This window comes from Frieseomelitta varia, unplaced genomic scaffold (genome assembly GCF_011392965.1).
Source record: "Frieseomelitta varia isolate USP_RPSP 00005682 unplaced genomic scaffold, Fvar_1.2 scaffold_800, whole genome shotgun sequence".
NCBI classification, from domain to species: Eukaryota; Metazoa; Arthropoda; class Insecta; order Hymenoptera; family Apidae; genus Frieseomelitta; species Frieseomelitta varia.
Genome location: NW_025110591.1, coordinates 20941 through 41154, shown reverse-complemented (window position 1 = coordinate 41154; position 20214 = coordinate 20941). Strand labels below are relative to the sequence as shown.

The window sequence follows — 20214 nt, the reverse complement described above, 5'->3', positions numbered from 1 at the left end:
GTCCCTTCTGATGGGAATATCGTACTTAAAACTGGTCAACAGTTCGAACTTCCTCTTTTGCTGTTGTATTGTGCGATATATAAATATAGTATAATATATGCTATACTATAATATACACCATAGTAATTTAGTATAAAATATAATATAATAATATGGTATAATGTAGTAATCCATGTAGGGTATAGTATAATATAATACAGTATATATAATATAATATAATATAATATAATATAATATAATATAATATAATATATAGTATAGTATAGTATAATATAGTATATAGTATATAACATACATACTATGCTATATACTATAATATACACCATAGTAATATAGTATAGTATATACTATAGTAATATGGTATAATATAGTAACTCAAGTAAAGTATAGTATAATATAATATAATATAATATAATATATAGTATAGTATAGTATAATATAGTATATAGTATATAATATATATACTATGCTATATACTATAATATAGTAATATAGTATAGTTTATACTATAGTAATATGGTATAATATAGTAACCCATGTAGAGTATAATATAATATAATACACTATGTATAATATAATATACAGTATGGTATTGTATAACATAGTATATAGTATACAATATATATATATACATATATATACTATGCTATATACTATAATATACACCATAGTAATATAGTATAGTATATACTATATTAGTAATATGGTACAATAAAATAACCCACGTAGAGTATAGTATAATATAATACACTATGTATAATATAATATATAGTATGGTATAGTATAATATAGTATAACAGTATATAGTATACAATATATATACTATACTATATACTATAATATACACCATAGTAATACAGTATAGTATATACTATATTAGTAATATAGTATAATAAAGTAACCCATGTATAATATAATGCACTATGTATAATATAATATAGTACATAGCATAGTATAGTACAATATAATATGTAGTATGTAGTATCTGAACAGACGCCCAGAGCGAAAGCTACAACAACGACGCAACAAGAACAAAAGAATTTCAGAAAGAAGAGAACTTCGCAACGCAGCACGCGTTTCCGTCATTTCGTCTGACACCCAGTACGTGTTACGCGTACGTACACAATAGGCCGGTTTCCGCAAGACAAGACGGCCCAGAGACAGAGAGGCGCGCGCTCACAATCAGTGCCTTGCACCCGCGCCGTGTGACGTGTTCATTAACCGGCTGCGTGGCAGAATCGAGCCCGTACGCGTGAAGAGGGGCAGCGGTGACGTGGGAGACGGCGGGAGGGGAGGAGGTAGCGGAAGAGGAAGAGAGCGTGGAGGAGCGTAGTATGTAGTAACGGTAGTAGCGTATCAGTGGGCGGAAGGGTGGGGAGGAGAGAGGTGGCTCGGCCCGGTTGGCGCCAGCCAAGGGGTAGGAAACGGGTAGGTAACCCGGCCGTGCGGTGCCGTGCTGGCACACATGCGCTCTGCTCGTCGCTTGTCGCCACTGTGAGTCAAGGTCTCCCGGAGCTGACGATCGACCTAACCTAACCTCGCTTCTTTTCTCAAGAAGAAACCGACGACTGAACAGGAAACGGCGATATGACTGAGCATTTCCAGCGTCCTGCCTCTGCTTTGCACTTGTTTTTCGCCTTTCTCTTTGCTTTAGGCTTGCACTGACAAGTCAGTGTTACCAAAGAGTTCCCAAAAAGCCCAAAAATGAAAATTCCTTGCAATCTCTTGTACTAGCCAAAGTGTTGACATCTTTGTCAAAATTAATATTGATTTCTAGTGTCCAGACACAGACATTATTGTACAATTCTATGTATTTTAATTGTTACTATTTAAATCGTTAATACATAACGACTTGACGTAGTGTCTGTAGTATCTATTTTACATGTTGCTATTCAAATTGTTGCTATATATGAATAATGTATACGTAGCATGTACATTTTTTCAATAAAAATCTAGCTAGTTTTAGCTCGTTAAAGCTGATTAGAATTGATGAATTTTTAATAGAAACATTTGGAAAAGAAGCAAGTGGTCTCTAGACATCCCTCAAATCACGCTGAGAAGGAAGTCGTCGCAACGATATCGCGTCGTACGCCAACCTGTGCGTTTTCCCCGCAAGTAGTAACGTCGCGTACATGTCAGACGCGTCTGACGCTTGGTCGACAAACGCCACGTTTCAACTACTGAAACTCGAGTAACTTGAGCATTTCAGAGGCATAGGGTGGCTCAAAAGTTTCTTCCCACCCATTTTTTTTTTTTTTTAAATAAAACATCAACAAATTTTTGTCAATGGAAATATGATTTCTTAATATAATATAATATAATTCCTAAAACATCAAAAAATTTTTTTTAGTGGAAATATAATAAAAAAAATTACGAATTTATATTTATATATTATATTATATTATTATATATTAACATAATTAACCTAAACATGAGGTACGTACAAACATACCTTGGAAAATTTTGTGGAAATGAAAATGTAATAAAAAATCACGGATTTATTTCAGCAGGAATTTATTTTGGCCCACCCTGTACATACAGTGAAGGGCAACGAAAAGTTGCGGTTAATTTAAACTGACACAACTTTGTGAAAGATGATCGTACAGTAATCGTCTTGGTTTCAAGCTTGTACTTCGTGAATACATTCGGGGAATTTGATCTTTTCTTTTTTTTTTCCGAAGTTTTATGTCAATTGAAATTATCGACGATTTTTGCTCTTCACCGACGAATATCTCGCGACGAATCTCACACATATGGAAACCGAGCCAGCAATAGTCGTCGTTTAAGAGTAAATCGGGATGGTAATCGGTGCGATTACGCTCAAAGGCGCGAAGATGAGACGAAACTGAGGATAACGCAGCGAGAAAGCTAGGGAACCTTTCATAGACTTGGGAAACTCGACCGATAATCACCCCAGATTCCACTTGTTCGTGCTAGTCGATATTCGATTAACTACTAACGGGCACGACTCGCCCGCGGGGATTCCCCTATTGTTCGGTTCCCTGTATCGGGACGACCGGATCGGGCCCTTGGATTGATCAGCAATTCCTACGGTTCGTATCCGCAGCAACATAATCCGCAGCCTATGGCGAACTGTTTACAAAGAGGCCAGCTGCCGTTCGTCGTTCTTTCGACAAAATAAACTAACCTAACTTAAAACTAAACTGAACCCAAACCCAAAGTCTATTCCTTCGTCCAAACATTTAATATGGATGTGTTATTACCCTGTGATGTAGGTTCCACCCAAGCCTAACCTAACCTAAGTCTAACCTAAACACTTGGGATCAATCTTCTGCTGAACATTAACGTACTATATCGGCGATGTTGTTCGTACAATCTTGCTGAAAGTACTGTACAGGATTAAACATCGCGTGATAAATTATTTTATTTATAATAAAAATAAATATTAACAATATAAATTATTACAATAATTTGAAAAAAAATTTTTCTTATAAATTGAGAAATAACCTTCGACGCGTAATGAAAAAGATCATGTTTGAACTCGAGTTTCAGAATAGAATCCGTGTTTTCTCTACGTTTTAACGTTTTGTTAAGAGGAACAGGTGGGACGAAACTTTTGGCTCGCCCTGTAGTACGAGCCAATTAAAGCTAGAAGTTAAAGCAACTTTTAGCGTATTGTTACAAAGCGAATTCTAACAGCTTAAAAGAAATCAAAACAAATACCAAGAAGAGTAATATTTTTAAATACACGTACGTGTATTTAGTAGTTTTCTTTCACGCGGTGAGGTTCAAAACATAACTAACCCTAAACACGAGGTAAACGTACATGCAAACGTACCTTGGAAAATTTTGTCCATCAAGTAAGTAAAATGAAGTAGTAAAATACTGTATGTTTGTACAATATCAGAAAAGAATATACTCGGAATGGTAAAATGTAAAGTTGTTTATGTATATGTATAATTTAAAATCAATATAATTAAACAGGATTTTACAATGAAAATATATATTTTAGCAATAATTAAGAATTAATAACATTATCAATAGTTCAAAGTGATGGAAATGAATTATTTAAAAAAAAAAAAATGAGTAAAATTTATTTCGTACCTTTTGTAATCAGGGTTGATCAATTTATTTTAATAATTTTATTTATCTCGAAAATAAATTATCTCTCTTTCTCTGTCTCGTTTGTGAACTACGACTAGACAGGTTAAAGATCGTTTATCCTGAGTTTCACCAAGTCATAGGCGTCGTGGACGCTGTTGACGCGATGAAATATCGAGACAAGTAGCAAGGGTGTAACGTCGACCGTGTTAGCCCGGTATTACCGGATCTTTTCGCGTATAATTTCGAGGGTAATTGCGACAATGTTGCCGCGTGCAGCGAAGAAAGACACGTGAACTCTTGACCTGACCCTTGTGATGTAAAAGGACAATTTAACAGGATACACCGGGGGCTCTAACGATATTCATAAATTCATGAATGTGGCGTTTCGGGTTAGCCTGGCCGCGGAGCCAATGAATTTACTGAAAACCTGGACCTCGACGATGTCCAGGATTTTGTTCTCTTTACCAACAATGAATATTTACTTGTTTCTCCGTCGGAAATTCTCTCGCTTCCTCTCTGTCTGCCTTTCTTTCATAAAGCACTTACTTCTCGTTTTTTTCGCCTTTTTCTTCTTTTTTTTTTTTTTTTTTTTTTTTTTTTGTTTCGTTTTTTTCTTTCTCATTGATGGATGATGCTGTGTTTTGTCATTGACGGTGTTTACTCTTACGTTTGAAATCTGCGAATTCGCGTGTGTTCTGCGACACGTTACGTTACGTTACGTTATAATCATCGTGTTCGTCCCTTGTTCAGACACCCTTGAAAAATGTGTCGCGATCGTAAAGTGTGGACCGGACTGGGGCACCGGTACTCTAATGGATGAACAAACCGGAACGTTCATAACGTGCGCACATGTTGTCGCAATGGTATAAAACTTTTCTTTTCTTACTTCTTACTTTTGTTTTCACATTCTTTCCTTTCTGAAATATCTATATTACAACGAAAGCAATTTATTCCCTAGCAATTTATTCGAAAGTTTTTGAATCTTTTTGCTTAATTGTTTCTAGGCGCCGGAAAAAAGGATTAAACTTGCAACGTCACACGCCAATAGATACGAATGGTTCGCAGAAGCAAATTTAATTTATAAAACATCAAACGAACAACCTTACGATATTGCTGTATTGAAGATTGATCGAAAATTCAAAGAACCTTCGATGAAAGCTATCAAACTTGCCGATAGAGATGCGCAGAAGGGTAAGGCGTTTGACAATTATATTCTTGTCAGCTTTCAGCAAGTCCCAAAAGCTCGTTTCCCGCCTAAAAATACCTATTATTAATATTATAAAAGTACACGAAAATAAAAATACAAAAGAATTATTATTCTCGGAGCGAAAAAAAGTTCAACGTTGTTCGTTACCGATCAAACAAACTGCTGACGTGTAATGAAACGAAAAAAGACACAAATGTATTGGTGTCATCACTAGCGCAGTTCGTATTAACAGTTATACAACAGTTTGGTTGTATCAAGAATCGAGGCTTTTTTTTTATAACGCATATCCACACCGTTGGAGGTTATTCCGGTTGGTTAACGGTAATGAAAATAAGAATTAAGAATATAGGAAGATCATCGTGTAGAAGGCGACATTATGGCGCCATACGTTGCAAGGGACAACAGCACTGACCTTCTTTCATTGACGGAAAAATAACTAGGTCTAAATTGAGCCAATTGATCGTTGAGGGGCTGAATCGACATTTCGTTGATATCGAACAAATGTTGCGGGTATCTATCCCTCTTCTCACACACACACACACACAATCTCCCTCTCTTTCTTTCTATTTATCCAACTATCCATCTGCTTCCTTTCTTTCACTCGTCTTTCAAACTCGCTTCAATTGAGTCTAATGAGCCTCTATTATTAACAACTACGAATTAGGTACAAATACTAACCAAATTAAAAGGATTTCTTTGGACATGTATCACACACGAGCGTGCACGCACACAGTTTGATAATCATAAGCTATGACAAAATAATACGGTTTTTTCGTAGGGGAACAAATACTTTCTATAGGATTTCCAATCTCTTTGAAAGGACGACCCACTGTTAGTAGTGGAGTAGTATCAAAATCGTGGAAACATATGTTTCAAACCAATTGTTGCGTGTACAGTGGCGTTAGCGGTGGGCCCATTGTTCGACGCGCCAATTTTGAAATGTTAGGGATAGTGGTTTGCAATGTTGCTTTATCGAACGATTCTCTTTTATATCCACGATTGTGCATGGCAATACCAACTGTTGTTCTGAAAAACCCGCTGGATGATTATCTACGAACTGCCGGTACTTTACGTACGAATACACGAATATTTCCATTGATTTTTACGTAAATCGTAAGAAAAACTATTCCCAAATTTTCAGATCCTAAAGCGTTAGAAGCATTGACACAGTATGATGAAAGCGTTGCAGCTACATGGAATTTTTGTCCTTTTCTTCCATCAAACATATGATAAATGAACAATTTGATGAATAAATAACGTAAATGGTGAACAAGGTAAACATACGTACGTAATACAAGTATAAGAAAATAAGCATTGTAGACTGTTTTGATGTACAGTGTGTATTATCATGCAAGATATGTTTTTCTGAGTAAAAATGTATAAATATATAATCTATATATATATATATATATATTTTTTTTTTTTTTTGATAAATTTATAAATAAATGTACAATTTTTATAAACTCCATTCGTTAATAAAAAAACACTTCCGTTAATTTACATAGAATAATTTTATTCAATTTACACGAAAGGTACAAAAGATAAAGCAACTTAACAATTAACCGATTTACTGATTCATTTATATGCTTATATATAGAAAGAGATATTTACTGTTTAGTTATAAATAAATAAATATTATATTTCCCTGATAGAAGAATTTCAACCAAACAGAGATTTCAGGAAATCTGTTCTATCTGTTACAGATTTGCTTTCCTTTTTGCTTCTGATTTCAGCATCTGTATCCCTTTGTTTTATCATAGGTGGTACAAATGTGCTATTCTCGTCTTGTCGCACTTGATGTAGTTTTCTACTTCTGTCGACGTTGTGCGAATAGAAGTTTGCCTCTCGTTTTGCTTGTGCAATTTCGGTTTGTAGTCTTTGTTTATGTACTGCACGTTCATAAGCTAAACGTTCGCTCAGATGAATCCACTTGAATCTAATAAACATTATAAGATTAAACTGTCATTTACATGATAAATTGGAAACAATTTCAAAGTTTTTAAAAGCGCCTATAATTTGTTACCTTGGAAGATATTTTATGTTCCAAATAACATCATAAAATTTACTCTTTTTTCTAGTTGATATTTGGGTATTGTTTAATGTAAATGCAACATATTTTGCTATTTTCTTACTTTCAAATTCAACCCAACCTTCAGTAAAGAACTTTGTATAAACTTTCTTTTGTTTCTTCTTTCCACCATTCCGCTCCAGTTCTGTAGGAAAGAAATAATATAATGCACATTCGTTTCGAAAATATCTCATTATTATTATTAAGCACATGCAGGTAAAACCATCTAGAAATATTTCTAATTTGTAAGTAAAATATCAAATAGAGGTTATGTTATATATACACGTGTCTCGAACCTATTTTAGTCATTTATGCGTAATAACTAACCATTTTCAGCTAATTGTAAATAGATTCTTCCAACTTTACCGTATGCAGAAAATAATTCACGAATTTTCGTGATATTCATATATTTAGGTATGCTAGATAAATATACAATACCCCGTTTCCGTTTTTTTACTTTAGCTACATTATTAAATATTACACCCTCTGTATTTTGGGTACTTTCCATTTTTATATCGTTGTTTTTTGAATCATCACTCATTTGTATTCAATTTTTCTAGTTTTCCGATTTTATTATTAAGCTGTATTTACATTCGATTTTTCAGTGAGTGAAAATTAACCCCATCTCTTGCACGAGCAACAAACTATACAAGATGCTCAAACACGACTCTCTGCTACTTCCCTAAAACACTGCATTTTGTTTTATTATATTTTCGTAATTATGAGATTTACAATACTCGTCTTTCGCTTTTAGTTTATCGTCACTTCAAATTTCATACCAATACTCTTAATTTCATATTCTATTAACAGTATTGTACTGAGATGAACTTTGATTTTTTATTTTTCAATTTATTTAAACTTGTATATAATAATATCTTTCAAATTTGTTCTCTTTTACTATTACTGTAACAATTTTCGTTTCCGCATAAAATTTAACAAAAAAGAAAAATGTATATACATACATATATATATATACATACATATATATATATATATATATATATATAAGAAAAGATAAATCAAAATGCGATGCATGTATAATGTAATGTAATGAAAGGCATAAAAGATATTGAGAACATGACTTGGAGTATATTGTACACGAGAGAAATAAAAAATAGTTATGGAATTGAAAAGAGTAAAATATCGTCAGCAAGGATTGAACGTAGTGTGTTTAACGCGGTATAGCGCTACTGGTTTGCTCTTCTCGTTGTTGCGCAACGAGAAGCGCGCAGCGTCTCAGTGTGTGCAGAAAGATACAAGTGCGTTCGTAACATCATGTATCGTTGAGAAACGTTTCATTTTTCAACTAGCTACGTTACTTTGATCAAAGTTTTATGGACCGAGTTCCATACGAATAATTCTCCTATGGATTAGCTTAGTAACAACGAAACAGCGACGGATGTCCTAAAATTTTTGGGAAACGTTACTTGGCTGACTTAAACAAAATGGCGACTATCTTTTTCTTGGCGGTACTGTTTACTTGACCGTGAACGTTATGTTTTTTACAGAGTGTGACATTAAAAGTGTTGTGTATTTAACTTCTTTACTACTAATTAATATCAGTCTAATTTGCTATTTTAAAAAAATTTTGTGCTGCCTATTATTTTCAAAATCCATTTTCGTAACCGTGCACTAATAGAATAGGTAATAACGCGATAAACGTGAACAACACGGTAATACTATATGGGTATCACTTCTGCCCTTTGATATTGGTGTATCTCGTTCGGCGGCTTTTATTACACATCAGTGGAATTTTATTTTCGTTTAGATAGGAACGCGGCTATTAGTTGGGATTCTCTTTTTATCTCTTCTATCTCTATACTATCCATCGATGCTCGTTCGAATGTTATTCTTCTATTTTAAAAGCGTATATAAACTTTCACTCGTTTGGCGACTTATTTTTGAGACGGATACGACGGACTCGACGTCCTGCAGTTGTCATTTTTGATACGACGATTTGAAAGGGTAAATATCACGAGAGTGATTTTCATTAGCTTATAGAGAAAAATGTCTAGTTCGTACATTATTGAACCACAAGAGAGTGGCTCAGGAAAGAAGGATGATACATTGATTATCATTGTCAATGACGATGGTACGATATCTGTTGACCAAGAAACTTTGCAAAGTTTAATCAGTAAGTTACATTAGTTATTCAACTTGTATCACCAAGCTCAGACATCAAATTTAGTTACCTCAACTTTTAGTGAATCAGGCCAATGCAAATGTCAGTGTTGTTAGAGTAGGACAAGCAGATACAGACGCTGAAAATGGAGATATCACGTTAACTGTAGATCCTCCAATGTTTACATCAGCTACAATTAATTCTGGTGGTACAACTTCAGATGCAAACAGTTTGGTTGATCCTTTTATGGAAATGGATCCAGAACAGTTGGAACGATTAGAGACAGCTTTACAAAGTGAAGAGGCGAAACAAATTCTTGGAGAAAATGTTACAGCAATGCTAGGTAATAATATTGATTCTATTCCATATTCTGTGTATTGAAATTATATTAACTGTCTCAGCTTATATATATATATATATATATATATATATATTTATTATGTTTTGCTCGTATAAATTGCAATTGATCCAAAAGTTCATACTCATAGTCTATTGTTCCATGTGTTTTAATAGCACTTATGATTCGTACGTCCTCTGATTTAACACGGGACAGAAGTAACCGAAATTGAAAATTGTATACTTCTAACATAGGAGAGTAGTTTGTATCTTAATTACTATATAGACAAAATATGTTTCATTTACATGCAATGAATAGTTATTAAATGTATGGTATATTTATATTTACGTTTACATTTAAAGAGAGAGTTCGAAATGGGATTGTTAATTTATTTGGTACATTTCACAGATATGCTAACGGTAGAGGAACAACAAAACTCTATAAGGTACAGCGTTAAGTTGGATCATTGCTACACAAGTAGGCTATCACCTTCTGATCCAAAACCAAGGGATCCATTGCCTGTTATTGATTCACCTACTTCTGACGATGGTTTGCAATACGCACGTCAACATTCACCTGCTCCTGGAACATCTAAAACATCGTCGCCTATTGGTGATGTTGAAAATGCAGTCGCGATCAAGTCGAAAGTTGTTAGCAAGACTGTGAGTATAGTACCAATGTAATTTAGTGAGTTCTTGGAATCGAAAATTGATTGTTACGTTATTTGTTACAGGGTAAACCGGTTGGTCGACCACGAAAAAATATTCCCGCGTCTTCTGTTCCCATCTGCAATAGTAATTCAAGATCGTCGGCCAGTATAACAAGTACACCTAAATCTGTTGGACATCCAGTATCAAGGAATTTAATGCAACAGGGTATTGGAAAACGTAATCATACTGTGCTGTTCCATCAAAATTTATCAAAAAACGCAATTGACATCTTGTTAACTTTGTTACTTTTCTTTTTTTGTTTAGACCAAGGAAGATCTAACGACGAGGATGAAGAAGAATTAATGTCATCTACTGAATCATCAGATTCAGAACCACCGTCTGATAATGATTCAGACTTTGGTCCGCGAGGTCCTAGGAGAGGTGGTATAAGAGCTAGAGGCGGTAGAAAAGGACTTACTACTAGAGGAGGAAGTATGGTAGCTACTCGTAGAAGAGGTTCCAACAAACAAATGGATATGGAACAAGTACGTCGATTAGATATGGAAATGGCTGCTGCTGTGAATGCTATGAAGAGTTCAGAAAAAGATGAAAAATTGGGTAAGGGAATAGTAAAACAAATAGTGATTATATATTTCATGATTGTTATTTACATGAAATGATGATGACGAAAAGAGGTACGTTAATGATAAATTGGAAACTTTATCTTTTATTTCGGTAGGAGGATTTGGTCTCGTTAAAGGTAAAAGACAGCTTAAAACTGCTATTGGGCGGAAGAAAGAAGAATTGCAACGCAACGATTCATCTTCAACAATGAACCAAGATATTTCGGTTAATTTCGATAAACCTTTGCAGACGACAAATCAGGTTAAAGCGAATTTGATTAATGCTAATATGATTAAGGGTGATATGATTATTACAAAACCAGGACAGGGTAGAACTAATCAAAAAGTTACTTTTATACAAAAACAAGTGCTTATGAAGCCGAACGACCTTAAAAATATCGACGTGAAGAAACAGATGATTCTTCCTAAAGGAAAATTTTTAAATCAGACTGGAACCAAATTTTTCGCTACCAAAGATGGAAAACTGGTTCAGATACCCGTCACTACTAAAACTATAACATCGAATGTACCAGTAACGCAGATGAAAGGAACCATATCACAAGTAACATCAACACAGCAGTCTGCCATGATACAAACTCAAACGTCAAACGTACAACAGCAACAACATTCTCAACAATTGGCTAAAGTGACGTCGCCTACTGCTATTTCAAAAATAAAAACTTGCGATCCGAAGAAAGAAAAGAGAAAACCCGATGGTTTAGAAAGTATTACAAAAATAGAAATGGATTCCGGTAAAATAATAGAAAACAAAGTTTTTGATAGTTAGTAGTATATCTTATTTTTTCTATATATTTTTCTTGTTGATTATCTTGTATGATACTCTAGGTAAATATCAAATTTCTGCTTAAATTTCAATCTGTTTTTAGGCGCGAAAAAACATTCAAAGAAAGAAAATCGTAAATCACCAGCGTACATAGTGGACACTTTAGGACCTGCTCTTTTTTCAACTCCAGATATTATTCGGCGTGTTGGTACAAACGGTGACTCAAAAGTTCAAGAGAACGTAGTGACATCGTTACTTTCTACAACATCGCCCGCAGTTATTGTCTCTTCCGGGAATTCCCTTACGCAAGCAATACAATCATCGTCATCGTCGTCGACATCAACATCTTCTGCAACATCAAATCGTCCAGGTTTGTATTGTATTCGTGTATGTACAAAAAAAGTTGTTACACGTTTAAATTTATTATACAAAATTTTGTGACCAAAGGTATTATTTCTACTTCTATCGACCGAATTACACATTCTGAAATTTCCATAGCTATGGAGAAGAGGGAAAATAACGATTGTTTGGTAGAAAACCATGAAGCAGAATCTAAATCGGATATAAAATCTAGTGTATCAGAAGAGTTACAACCAACTTTAGATTCGGGTAAATATACTACATAATCTTTAACATTATAAACATAACAAAGATGTTGAAGCAGTTGTGTAACATGAATATTTTATAGGTGGTATAGAAGGCGAGGAACATTTATTAGCTACATTGGAAATGGAAGCCAGTAAACACGAAGAGGAATTATTAGCCGAAGCATTATTGTTACAAGAAGAACTTGGCGTTGATTTGGCTGAACATGTATTAAGATTTCTATTTTTAATAATATCAGTTTTATTTGAAGGCCATAGTATCGTAGCTTCATTTTTTTTTTTTTTTTCTCTCTTAAATAGAATCGTTTTTCTCCTTTCATTTTTAACTTTCCTTTTATCCTTCGACTCTATAGGCTACGCTTGTCGAACAAAGTGGAAGTGTTGCGACGGAAATAAACTCAAATAACATGCTCACTCCCACTTTGATCACGTCAGAACAAGAAAGTGTCAAATCTTTGGATGCTTCTGCAAGAGTAATCGTAACGACAACTATTACGAATCCAATGACGGTTGCAACAACCAGTGCAAATGTCAGTGCCAGTACAAATGTACTTAAAGAGTCAGTGAAAAAGTCTGCGAAAGACGATAAAGAACCTATTCAAATTATTCGTGGTGGACGAATAATTACGTTACCTCCCATCGAAGCACCAGCTACTAGAAGCAAACGATTACAGATTAAAACTGTCGAACCGGTACAAAAACCGTTTGAACCTGTCAAACGAACGGAAAAGTTCGGGTATGTATAGAATAAAATAGTCGAATAAAAATAATTATATAATTCTCGTATCACATTTGAAGAAGTTACAGTGCAACAATGCAACAAACGACGTCACTGCAGCCTATCAAACTCGAAGTTCATGCAGATGTAGATCAAGCTGGAAAAAATGAGAATGTAGTTCGAGTCGAAGAAGAAGATATGGAGGAGGAAGCTGAAGACGACGAGGCTGAAGAAGATGAAGATATAGAGAAAGATCGAAAACAGATTGAGGAAGAAGACGAAGAAGGAGGAGGAGGAGAAGAAGGAGAAGAAGGAGAAGGAGGAGAAGAAGGAGAAGAAGAAGCAGCAGAAGAAGAAGAAGAGGAGGAAGAAGAAGAAGAAGAAGAAGAAGAAGAAGAAGAAGAAGAAGAGGATAATTCGGATTCAGAAGATGATCCTGACAGACTTTGGTGTATATGCAAGCGACCGCATAATAATCGTTTCATGATTTGTTGCGATGTATGCGAAGATTGGTTTCACGGAAAATGCGTACATGTTAGCAAAGCAATGGGTAAGGTGAAAAAATATTCATCTACTTATTTATATAAATAACACGGTCGTACAAAGTATAGAATACATCACAATATATTGATTTTTGGTCTCTCTCTTTTTCTCTTTCTCTTTCTCTTTCTCTTTCTCTTTCTCTTTCTTTTTCTCTTTCTCTTTCTCTTTCTCTTTCTCTTTCTCTTTCTCTTCCTCTTCCTTATTTAGGACAACAAATGGAGGAAAAAGGAATTGAATGGGTTTGTCCAAATTGCGCCAAGAAGAAGGATGAAGAGATAAAAGCCAGACTGAATACTCAAAATGCTTCTGGAAAGCAACGGATTCAATCCGATACTGTATCTGAAAATTCGAAAAATCTTATCTCTGTTAATCAGGCTTCATTTACTGAAGAAACGTCATCCTTGATTCAATCTGGTTGTGATTACGGTGAAGTTCAATATTCTAGTAATATGCAGTGTGTCGTTTGTAAAAAAGAAGCCAGAAACTCGAGCATTTATTGTTCCGACGCATGTATACTTGCGCATGCTCAAGAAACATTGACCAAAGACAAACCAATATCAGGATCAACAACAAGTCCAAAAGGGGCAAGGTCGACACCATTTGATCCGGCCTTAAAGCAAAAAACCGATGCTCGAGTCATCGTTTTTGAGAGAAAGACTGGAAAAGTATTAACTGGTAGCTTATATACATCTATTCAAAATGTTTGTATCCGCGAAAAAGAAAAAGAAATATTTCCGTTTATCGTTATTGTTTCTTTAAGGTTCAGATGCTCCGACAAGATCAAATTTGCGTACGTGGTTAAAGGAACATCCTACATTTGAAATGGTTGGAACGAATAATCTTGGTGCACTGCAAATAGGGAAACCGATTACGACCATTCAAACACAAACACCTGGTAAAACAGTGAGTAAAATTTTCATCTCATTTACCTTCTCATAGTTGTATAATTTTTATTTTCGCGTTAATTGTTTAATAAAACTTTTTAAGGGAAAGTCTGCAATACTGTCTCCTGGGAAAGGACAGAATCTTCCGAAGATGACATACGCAAAAGTACCGGGTTCTAAGCAAATGATTTTAACGGCAGGAAATAAAAAATTTACACTTATCTCTAGTGGACACCAACAGCAACAGCAACAACAGCAGCAGCAACAACAAACTCAGCCGACAAATGCAAAATCAATACAAATGAAGCAAACGTTGTTGCCAGTAAACAAGAGTCCTTTGTTATTAAAAACTACAATGACAAAATTGATCACTCAACCGCAAACAAAGCAACTAGGTGTTGCTGTATCATCAAAACAAACATTGACTGTGAAGAAGCAAGAACCAAAGCAGCCAACTATACAAGCGAAACAACAACAAATTAAACCAAGTCCACAAAGAAAACCCGAAACCGAACCCATACGATTAAATATACGAAAAACTTTAACAGAATTGTTGTCTAGTCGAATAAAAGAAACTGAAGATTTGAAACTTACCGATGAAGAAATAGCGGATCTAGCTTATAATATCGAATTAGAATTGTACAAGTATTTCAAAGATACCGGTGCAAAGTATAAAGCCAAATACAGAAGTCTGGTATTCAATATAAAAGATACGAAGAATCTAACGTTGTTTAGAAAGATTGCCGATAAATCGTTGACGCCGGATGCAGTGGTAAGGTTAAGTCCTGATGAAATGGCTAGTCAAGAATTGGCCGAATGGAGGGAAAAAGAAACAAAGCATCAGTTAGAAATGATTAAAAAAAACGAATTAGATCTAATGGCTCAGGCTAAATCTATCGTTGTTAAAACGCACAAAGGTGAACAAATAATCGAAAATGATGGTGGTATCGATCATGTTGATCCAAAAACTCCCGTACAAGATATCGTAACTGCGTTGAATAGTGCTGATAGTATAAGTTCGACCGTGGACGATATGGAAAAAGATTTAGAGAAGGCGCCCGACGAGGAAAAATTTAAAGGCAAGGAAGATGCGAAAAAATCAAGGAACTTTGACGATAAGAAACGAAAGGATAAGGAGAAGGACAAAGATAGAGGCAGGGAGAAAGAGAAGGACAGAGATAAGGAGAAAGAAAGGGGAAGGGAGAAAGACAACAATCGTTCAAAGGGTGCAAGCGATAGACGTGACAGGAGTGTCAGCAGAAGTAGACACAAACATGGTAGAAACGATAGAAGGGAACGCAGTAAAACTAGAGAAAAGAGCAGAGAGAAAAAGTCTCGAGGTAAAGAAGGGAAGCACGAACGAGAGAAGGAACGGGATCGTGAAAGAGATCGAGAACAATCTAGAACCAGAGATCGGGAGAAATTGAAGGTCCGTGAAAGGAGCAGTAGAGAAAAAACTAAGCAAAAGGAGAAGGATAGAGAGAGGGAACGGGAACGACACAGAAGCAGTGAGAATATTTTGAGAAGTCGCAATAGCAATAGTTTTGTTTATTCCGAATCGAAGAATGTTGATAAAAAGGAGGAGGAAAGGAGGCGGGAGATGGAAAAGAAAGACGAATTATCAGGTTTAACGGGAACATCGGCTGAAAAAACAATCGAAGATCGACTTTGGCGACATATCGAGGACGAAGCGACTACCAACATCATCGATGGAAACGATTCCGATGTGTCGGATCGTGAGCCTTCTTCAACAGTTACTATTAAAACGCCCGATATTAACGAGGAAGTCGACAGAGAGAGAGAACAGGAATCATCGTCGACCATAGAGGGTGAAACTCCGAAAGCAGGAGGGTTGCAAACAGTTTGGAGGGGTTTTGTTAACATGGTGGATGTTGCGAAGTTCTTCATTACCGCGCAAGAAGTAAGTGGTCATGCAAAAGATTTAATGGACGATCTACCAGATACGGTTGACGTTGTTGGTAGAATAAGTCACGAGACTGTTTGGGATTACATCTCAAAGATGAAAAAAACTGGTTCGAAGGAGATTCTGGTAATTCGGCTTACCGCGGCGAACGACGAAGAAAAGATCCCGTATATAACGTTGTATAGTTATTTGAACAGTAGAAGTCGACTTGGAGTCGTTGGAAATGTTTCTAAAAATATAAAGGATTTTTATATAATGCCATTTTCAAGTCAAAGTACGATACCTCAGGTTCTGTTACCTTTGAACGGTCCTGGATTCGAGGAGCACAGACCGCATCTTCTTCTAGGCATCATCGTCCGTAACAAAAGAAAACGTCTTCCTGGCATATCATCCTCCAGCTTGCCGATGAAATTATCGAAAAAGGATACCGATCGAAGTTACACGCCACCCTTAATAAGCGCTTCGAAAGATAACAAGTCCATGAGTGGTAGCAACGCGGCGATCATCGCAGCCACGGTTACCTCCACGGCAACACCAACGATCCCGGTATCGTCGCCTTCCTCGGTAACCGCAACAAGTACATATCACAAAACACCGCCGGGAACGGCGGTCAGCGCGACCGAGTCTACAAAAGAGAAACAACATCCTGTCACGCAAACCACTCTCGACAATCTGAATAAAGCGCATATAGGAATGTCGAGAACTACGTTACTCGATACTGCGACTATATGTAAAATAGTTCCCGAATTGTCCTCAAAGATCGATCTCACTTCTTCTCCTGGCAAAGTTCCTCTCGAGGATGACGGCGACGAGCCGTACAGTCCCGGCCAAATGGACGAAGAAGATATTAATCTCGATTTGCGAACTTGTTCCACGTCGACGTCAGCAACTACAGTAACTCCGATATCTGCTTCATTGGGTATTCACGACGCTACTCCACTCGATAATGGTATCATTTCTTCCAGTAAAAATTCTACCGAACTCCAGCGGAAAATGGAAGAGTTAAATAGACAAATCGAAGAGCAGAAGCAACAAATACAGAGCATCAGCTCGTCGTTTCTTGGCGAATCAGCGCCTACTTTGCCGGTGAGGATTTTAACACGATTTATTTTTTATAAAATCAAATGTTGTTGTTTTTCCTTTTGCCCCACTACTGTAAATAAAATTGATTTCGATCTATCCGTAATATCCTCTTTTTATCCTCGATTATTCGGATTGTTACTTCTTGCGAACTTCTTGTCACTTCTTCATCACAGAGATTTTTGTTACGTTTGTTGCAAAGAGAGAAAGAAAGAAAGAAAGAAAGAAAGAGAATATGGGGGATAGAAGAGGGAGATATATTTTCTTTCTTTTCGTCCAACCTCGGCTTCGCATTCTTTTCCTTTTCCACATTTTTTTTTTTTTTTTCATCCAATCTTTTCTATTTGCACGAATGTATAAATTTTATTTAGGATTTGAAATGATCATACATTTGTCTATATTTTGGATTTGCCCTTGTTATTGATTAGTGTAATTATCTTGTAGCAAAAGAAAAGAAAAAAATGTATATGTTAATGTGCGAAGCATGAAGCAAGAAGTAAAAATCTGCCAGTAGCTCTGGATTCTTTCATTTTCGATCTTTATCTCAATTTTTTGGAAAGGAAAAAACAAACTGAGAGAAAGATCATGTTTCGCTTGTTGTAATTAATTATATCATATATTGTGTCATTGGCACTTAATTTTTCAAATACAAACTAACGATGCATTAGACATTGAGATTGGATGAGAAGTAGAAATGGAATTACAAATTACGTGAAGTATTTAACATTATTAGTTTTGTTGATTTCAGGGCTTAGGGCTGGATCCACCAGTCAGTGATGAATGCGAAGAAGCTTATAGCCCTTCGGACACGAGGTCGTTCACACCGCCACCGCCTCCGGGTATTTCAAAGCTCACTCAACCGATTCTCGAGAAGGTTTCAAATATAACGATACCGCCAAATTTACAAGAGATATTAGCAAATGTGAAACGACAAGAAAACTCGAAAGTAGACCCGTATTTACCATCTAAGCCAAGCGCCACGTTCCTAACTACTGCAAATTGTTCGATTTATCAAAATTCGGAAAAGTATTCGTCATCGGCTATGAAACTTCCAGTTGGCGGATCAAATAAACCCTCCATTTCGGAGAAATCTACGTTGGAATCCCCGTCTAATCATTGGGAATCTATTTCGAAAGAAAAAGAGAGTAAGAGTACTTTGAGTTCATTAAGTGATTTGGATTTGATTAGAAAAGCAGAAGAAGAATTAGCTGCTGTCGCAGCCGCAGCTGCCACAGTACCAGCAGCGTCAGGTAACAGAGTCACCGAAAATTCTACTTCATCGAATTTATCTACAACGACAGTTCTTTCATCGTCAATCGTAGGAACTGCTGCCTCCCCATCGTTAGCCCCACCGGCATCTACGAATCTATCAACCGCAGTCTCGACAACGGATCCTACCACTCACGAGGGAACTTCCTACAAGAGTCCTTTCCCAGAATCTTTCAAACGAAACATAGCTCCTGAACAGCCGAAACCTCCAGGTCTCGAAGACGAGGATTTCCCTCCGTTTCCATCGACACCACCAAGCGTAGTTGAAAACAATGTAACCAAAACGACATCATCACATTCGAAGTTCGTTCCAAAGAGTGGCATTGTGGTAAATGTTAAGCGGAAAATTAACGATGACACGCCTAGTTGTGTCCCGAGCAAGATATTAAGAGTAAAATCACGATGGGGTCAGGGCCCTTCAGAATCGATCGATTAGTCACTGTACTCGAACAAGGATGATGAGTTTTTCCAACGAAAGGTTAAAATTGCAAAGTATTTCATTTGAAAAGCTGATCGTTTATCGGCGACAAGATTCCAAACTTTTGTGCTGAACAGTGTCGCATAAAAACTAACTGAATTCGAGTAAATTTGGTACAAAGATATATCATTGCATTGTTCTTCGATGACAATTCCTCGGCTGATAACAATTAGTAAGAAATCATTTATTTTTTATCACATCATTGTGTTGGTCATGTTTTTGTACCAAATCAATTGATAGAAACGGTTTGTTTTACGTGTGTATGTGTGTGGGTGCAATGTGTGCGGCTGTGCGTGTGCGCGTTTGCGCGTGTATGTGCGTGCGTGCAATATTACGAACAACAGAAAAGGGAAGCAAGAAAGAACGTTGAAACAAATCAAATATATTTGTCGAAAATGTTTTGGCGCGTAAGACTTTGTAAATACGAAAGTGACAAAATGAAACACTCCTTTTCGCTCATTAAGCCTTTTGCTATGTGTATATAGTTTCACTAAAAATACTGTAATATATTGTTTAAATTTACTCGAAAGATTATATAATGCAGTGCATTCATTTCACATGTGCTGTGAGTGTGTGTGTGTGCGCGCGCGCGCGCGCGCGCGTGCATACATATATATATATACACACACACACATACATACATACATACTATATATATATACATATATATATATATATAAACGTATATATACTATATGAAGGCACACCACACACTATATATATGTGTGTACGTGTGTGTGTTAATTATAAGAATCTACGACCAACCAATAACTTTATTTTTTCCATCAACACGTTTGTACATTTTTTTGTACGATTGACTTATATATCGTGTATTTTAATGATTCATAAATAATTTA

General features: G+C 36.0%; 3 protein-coding genes across 10 annotated transcripts; 2 read left to right on the top strand and 1 right to left on the bottom strand.

Annotated features, from left to right (window-relative positions):
* Positions 1-4697: 4697 nt before the first annotated feature.
* LOC122536135 (peroxisomal leader peptide-processing protease-like) lies at positions 4698-6677 on the top strand (the record flags this gene model as incomplete). The annotated part of the gene is made up of 4 exons (XM_043668259.1): positions 4698-4928; positions 5070-5256; positions 6051-6335; positions 6414-6677. Coding segments are annotated over 4 exons (792 nt in total), but the record flags the coding sequence as incomplete, so codon positions are not given.
* Positions 6678-6764: 87 nt separating this feature from the next.
* Positions 6765-8016, bottom strand: LOC122536132 (activator of basal transcription 1-like). Of its 2 annotated transcripts, none has more exons than XM_043668254.1 (3): positions 7707-8016; positions 7296-7485; positions 6765-7208 (listed from the first exon to the last, which is right to left on the bottom strand). In XM_043668254.1, the coding sequence occupies exons 1-3, from the start codon at positions 7879-7881 to the stop codon at positions 6932-6934; spliced, it is 642 nt and encodes a 213-aa protein (XP_043524189.1). In that variant the 5' UTR covers positions 7882-8016; the 3' UTR covers positions 6765-6931. The 2 variants fall into 2 exon arrangements, with proteins under 2 accessions (XP_043524189.1, XP_043524188.1); XM_043668253.1 differs by having other exon boundaries at positions 7668-8006.
* Positions 8017-8396: 380 nt separating this feature from the next.
* Positions 8397-19879, top strand: LOC122536130. Of its 7 annotated transcripts, XM_043668248.1 has the most exons (16): positions 8397-9474; positions 9545-9805; positions 10208-10461; positions 10533-10686; positions 10774-11067; positions 11189-11854; positions 11960-12226; positions 12304-12465; positions 12545-12669; positions 12815-13197; positions 13260-13729; positions 13930-14397; positions 14483-14625; positions 14710-17616; positions 18359-18860; positions 18933-19879. In XM_043668248.1, exons 1-16 carry the CDS (start codon positions 9348-9350, stop codon positions 19313-19315), a joined length of 7566 nt encoding a protein of 2521 aa, XP_043524183.1. In that variant the 5' UTR covers positions 8397-9347; the 3' UTR covers positions 19316-19879. The 7 variants fall into 7 exon arrangements, with proteins under 7 accessions (XP_043524183.1, XP_043524179.1, XP_043524182.1 ...); XM_043668244.1 differs by having other exon boundaries at positions 10533-10674; positions 18359-19879; XM_043668247.1 differs by having other exon boundaries at positions 12355-12465; positions 18359-19879.
* The last annotated feature ends 335 nt before the right edge of the window (positions 19880-20214 follow it).

Coding starts and splice junctions, on each gene's coding strand:
- LOC122536130 (XM_043668241.1), top strand. CDS start 9,348: ATGTCTAGTTCGTACATTATTGAACCACAAGAGAGTGGCTCAGGAAAG. Junction 9,806..10,207: donor AAATGTTACAGCAATGCTAG/GTAATAATATTG, acceptor TACATTTCACAG/ATATGCTAACGGTAGAGGAA. Junction 12,227..12,303: donor TGCAACATCAAATCGTCCAG/GTTTGTATTGTA, acceptor TTGTGACCAAAG/GTATTATTTCTACTTCTATC.
- LOC122536132 (XM_043668253.1), bottom strand. CDS start 7,881: ATGAGTGATGATTCAAAAAACAACGATATAAAAATGGAAAGTACCCAA. Junction 7,486..7,667: donor TTTACAATTAGCTGAAAATG/GTTAGTTATTAC, acceptor TCTTTCCTACAG/AACTGGAGCGGAATGGTGGA. Junction 7,209..7,295: donor AACATAAAATATCTTCCAAG/GTAACAAATTAT, acceptor AATGTTTATTAG/ATTCAAGTGGATTCATCTGA.